Below are 5,483 nucleotides of genomic sequence, written 5' to 3' on the forward strand. Positions count from 1 at the left end.
ATCAGTGAATGCTCAGACGCTAGGGGTCTAAAAGGGTGCCTTAGATCAGTCAGTAAGTTCCCTCTCCATGGACGGAAGTCTCACTCATCTACAGTTACAGCTTTTACTCTGTAATGTGGGATGAAGAGTTAACCTCTCATAGACTCTAGCCATTTAGTTTTAGTTAAGAAGCAATTTTCTTTGTTCTCACCCCACCAGGTCTAATCTGCTTTAAAAAGGCCGGCACCTAATTGCTACAGACTCTGCCTATAGTCTTACTGGTGAGGGGAGACTCCCAGTGAAAGGAGAAATGTTGAGATGTGGGAAGAATGAGTCAATCCTCATCTAAACCTCTCCTTTATCAACTCTTTGTTTTTTCCCCAAGCAGTCAAGTCTGCCCAGGGCAGTGGTTTCTTTCTTCTGTAGGCTAAGTTTTGATACTCTTTCTTACTTATTTTATAAAGACCCAAAAAAGTGAAATTCCCTGTCACTTAGTTTCAGGATGATGGTAATACAATCCATGAGAGAGTAGGTAAGACAATTCCATGAGTCCAGGCTGGGTTACTCTCAGATATCCCCAGCCCAAACACCACACTTGTGAGAGGAGATACTGTGTGAAAATTGAGTCATTGTTCTCTATGTAACCTTTTTCTTCTGTGCTCACAGATCACCTTAGAGAATGGCTCCTGGAAATGGCTCTTTTGTGACAAAATTCATTCTGTTGGGATTAACCAACCAGCCAGATCTCCAGCTCCCTCTATTCCTCCTGTTCCTAGGAGTGTACATGGTCACTGTGCTGGGAAATTTGGGATTGATAATCCTAATTGCACTGAATTCACACCTACACACCCCCATGTACTTTTTCCTTTTTAACTTGTCTCTCATAGACCTCTGTTATTCTTCTGTATTTACACCCAAGATGCTGATTAACTTCTTATCAAAGAAGAATATTATTTCCTACATGAGGTGCATGACCCAACTCTACTTCTTCTGTTTTTTTATCATTTCTGAATGCTATGTGCTGACATCAATGGCCTATGACCGCTATGTGGCCATCTGTAAGCCACTCTTATATAATGTTGCCATGTCCCCTAAAGTGTGTTCCAGCCTTATGCTTGGTTCCTACTTGATGGCATTTTCTGGTGCCATGGCTCACACTGGATGCATGCTGAGACTGACCTTCTGTGATGCAAACACCATCAACCATTATTTCTGTGACATCCTCCCTCTGCTTGAGCTCTCCTGCACAAGTACCTATATCAATGAATTGGAAATGTTCATCGTGGTGGGCATCAATATCATTGTGCCCAGTCTCACCATCTTTGTCTCTTATGGTCTCATCCTCACCAACATCCTCCACATCAGCTCCACAGAGGGCAGGGCCAAAGCCTTCAACACCTGCAGTTCGCACATCATTGCTGTTTCCCTCTTCTTTGGATCAGGGGCATTCATGTATCTCAAACCACCTTCTGCTGTGTCTATGGATGAGGGGAAAATCTCTTCTGTCTTTTACACCAATATGGTTCCTATGATTAACCCATTAATCTATAGCTTGAGGAACAAAGATGTTAAACTTGCTCTGAGAAGAACTCTGAGTAGGAGACAGTTTTAATTAGAACTGTCTGTGTGCACAAGTAACTTGTACCATGAGATGTTGAGTTTTTAATTTTAATGGCAACCTTCTTACCATATTTTTATTACCTTTTTTTAACCTAGTATCTTAAAGAAATTTGTCTTGTTTGAATAATTTATTTCCATTTTTATATATTTTTCTTAGTGTTTTCAAAATACATATCATCTCTTTTTCTCGCTTAGTAATAACATTAAATAGTGAATATATTATCTTTTTTCATTATCATTTTGAAATTATTTTTCCACTGGGAAAAGAAGAATGACCTCCAAATAATGAATTACATAACATTAGACTGAAACATACCACATGGGTTATTTTTAATCTATCAAATTGCAATAAAAAGGATAAATAAGATACCCTGTTTCTACTCTTATCTTTCCATATTTCACTTGGCAATAATATACCTTCTTGAGACACCAGAGATTGATGGTTCTAAGAGTATCAAGGATAATCCCTTTTCCATATGTAACCCTTTAGTGGTAAGCTTCTTTTAGCAAAGAGCTTTATTTTTAACCTTTGTAAGTGACAGAGAAGGCAATGCAACCCACTCCAGTACTCTTGTCTGGAAAATCATATGGATGGAAGAGCCTGGTAGGTTGCAGTCCATGGGGTCACTCAGAGTCGGGGATGAAAGTCGGGGACTTTCACTTTTCACTTTCCACTTTCATGCATTGGAGAAGGTAATGGCAACCCAATCCAGTGTTCTTGCCTGGAGAATCCCAGGGACGGGGGAGCCTGGTGGGCTGCCATCTCCAGGGTCTCACAGAGTCGGACACAACTGAACCGATTTAGCAGCAGCAGTAGCAGCAGCAAGTAAAACTGACACATAACCAGTCATCAAAATACATGAGTGAAGCCAAGAGTGGATAATGATTTACTTAAAGTCACACCGCTTTAGAAAGAAAAATTGTAGACTAAATTCTTAACACATTGACTTCAAGTCAAGTAAATTATTCTTCAGTATACTCTATACACTCTTGATTATGTTATTCTGTTTGAGTAGAAAAACTTTTACCCATGGACTCACTCCTTGTGCAGGACCCTAGATACTACTGAGATCACAGAATTTCTCTATATAAGATGAAAGCTTAAGTTATTTATGATTTAAAATGTTAAACCAACAGGACTAGATGACTTTTGGAAAAGTAGATTATTTCTGGTTTTGTTGGCTCTGTGTGCTACATTCATATGGAGTTTTAGGTACAGAAACATCAAATTGCAGCTGGAAGAATAACGACAATGTGAAAGAAATATTTGGAGAATAAAGCAAGTTATGACATGAATGTTGGATTATTTTTTGAAAGCAAAAATGTGCTACTTTAAAAATCCTCAATAGGCTGTATTAGTAACATCATAATCATTTTCTAAGATATGTATAATAATATTCATTAGTTAACATGTCATAATCTCCAGTCAGTATTTATGTATTTTGAAATTTGGCAAAACTGATTTTTGACTTGTTTTTGTTTGAGATGTTCAGCATAACTTAAACCTTGGCTGATATTTTTAGGTGACCACTCATATTTCATCTCCCATTGCAATATGAACATGATGTATTTTTCCTTAACAAGTTCTATTTACATAATATTGTTGATCTTGGTTAGAAATTTGTTTTTTTGTTTAAACTCACGTTTCCCTCTATAAACTTTTTTTTTGATTGGAAAGAATTGCATCTAAACAAGTGAAATTAACTGGGTCATTTAGAAACCTATAGAATATAGCTGCATGTTCTCTATTATATATTTTATAACAATTTGAGCATCCCTAGGAGTGGATTAAGCCTGGCACTAATCTTTCATTTCATGACCCTCAAAATTAGAATCAAATCTGTTTATTTACATAAAAGAACTACTCTTTAAAATGAGTAATTTATATCTTTGGCTAATTTGAAAAAATATAAGTAACTTAAAATACAATTTGTAATAATTACCTGTAGTAACATTGTACATGCGTTCCTAAACATGAACCCCCCTCCAACAGACTGGTTCCAAATAGGAAAAGGAGTACGTCAAGGCTGTATATTGTCACCCTGCTTATTTAACTTATATGCAGAGTACATCATGAGAAATGGTGGGCTGGAAGAAGCATAAACTAGAATCAAGATTGCTGGGAGAAATATCAATAACTTAGATATGCAGATGACACCACCCTTATGGCAGAAAGTGAAGAGGAACTAAAAAGCCTCTTGATGAAAGTGAAAGAGGAGAGTGAAAAGTTGGCTTCAAGCTCAACATTCAGAAAACGAAGATCATGGCATCTGGTCCCATTACTTCATGGGAAATAGATGGGGAAACAGTGGAAACAGTGTCAGACTGTATTTTGGGGGCTCCAAAATCACTGAAGATGGTGACTGCAGCCATGGAATTAAAAGACACTTACTCCTTGGAAGAAAAGTTATGACCAACCTAGATAGTATATTCAAAAGCAGAGACATTACTTTGCCAACTAAGGTCCGTCTAGTCAAGGCTATGGTTTCTCCAGTGGTCATGTATGGATGTGAGAGTTGGACTGTGAAGAAAGCTGAGCACCGAAGAATTGATGCTTTTGAACTGTGATGTTGGAGAAGACTCTTGAGAGTCCCTTGGACTGCAAGGAGATCCAACCAGTCCATTCTAAAGAGATTATGTATGGCAAAACCAATACAATATTGTAAAGTAATTAGCCTCCAATTAAAATAAATAAATTTAAATTAAAAAAATAAAGGAGATCAGGCCTGGGTGTTCTTTGGAAGGAATGATATTAAAGCTGAAACTCCAGTACTTTGGCCACCTCATGCAAAGAGTTGACTCATCGGAAAAGACTCTGATGCTGGGAGGGATTGGGGGCAGAAGGAGAAGGGGACGACCAAGGATGAGATGGCTGGATAGCATCACTGACTCAATGGACGTGAGTTGAGTGACCTCCGGGAGTTGGTGATGGACAGGAAGGCCTGGCGTGCTGCAATTCATGGGGTTGCAAAGAGTCGGACACGACTGAGGGACTGAACTGAACTGAACTGAACCACTCTAGCCTTAACTTTTGCATTCATACAATAAATATAGTTTGATGAACTGTTATGTCTATGCTTGACTGTACAAAGGTTAAAAAAAAAACTTTGCCAAAAGAATCTTGAATAATATCATTTATATTATATGTGTAAAATGGATTATCCTTGATAGTCATCATAGAACTTTTAAACTCTGCCATTCTTGAAAAGAGCATGAAAAAAGTAGAAATACTTAATTCATGCTTTTAATAGCAAGTGGCAGATAAAAACACCAGCGATGATATAATGTCACTCTATTATTGTAGAATGCCATTATTTGAAGACCATGCATAATGTTCCAAAGGAAAAAAAAGAGTTCAAAAGTGACAATGAAATAAAAAGATGGAGATAATGTTATGATTTAATTAATGCTATTACTAAATAAGAAAAAAAATGGTAGAGAAGATATTTTGGTAATCGTGAAAAAAAAGACCCACTCCAAAAAAACTAGAAATTACTTATGAAAAAAGACTCAAATTTCCTTTATCAGGTTAAGGGAAAAAATAGGATTAAAAGGCTGCCATAAATAATATATAATCACAGCACAGAATCTCCCTGTCATATAACCAGCTGCACAGACAGATACTCTTTGATCATCACTATCTCATACTCAGGGTATTTTTCAGAGCAAGTATAATGTCTTCATTCCTCAAGCTATAAATTAAAGGGCACAGCAAGGGAACGGTGTTGGTATAAAAGACAGAAGAGATTTTTTCCCTCATCCTTGGACCCAGCAGAAGATGGTTTGAGGTGCACAAATGCACCTGATCCAAAGAACAAGGAAACAGCAATTATGTGGGAACTGCAGGTGCTGAGGGCTTTGGATCTTCCTTCCATAGACTTGAT

At 37.4% G+C, this 5,483-nt stretch overlaps 1 protein-coding gene across 1 annotated transcript; it reads left to right on the forward strand.

The window, feature by feature from the left end:
• Positions 1 to 658: 658 nt before the first annotated feature.
• On the forward strand, positions 659 to 1,591 carry LOC114110033 (olfactory receptor 8B8-like). The gene has a single exon (XM_027959383.2). The coding sequence runs from the start codon at positions 659 to 661 to the stop codon at positions 1,589 to 1,591; it is 933 nt and encodes a 310-aa protein (XP_027815184.1).
• The last annotated feature ends 3,892 nt before the right edge of the window (positions 1,592 to 5,483 follow it).

This window comes from Ovis aries, chromosome 21 (assembly GCF_016772045.2).
Source record: "Ovis aries strain OAR_USU_Benz2616 breed Rambouillet chromosome 21, ARS-UI_Ramb_v3.0, whole genome shotgun sequence".
NCBI classification, from domain to species: domain Eukaryota; kingdom Metazoa; phylum Chordata; class Mammalia; order Artiodactyla; family Bovidae; genus Ovis; species Ovis aries.

Bases quoted from the DNA above. Each gene is read 5' to 3' on its own strand.
- LOC114110033 (XM_027959383.2), top strand. From the start codon at position 659: ATGGCTCCTGGAAATGGCTCTTTTGTGACAAAATTCATTCTGTTGGGA.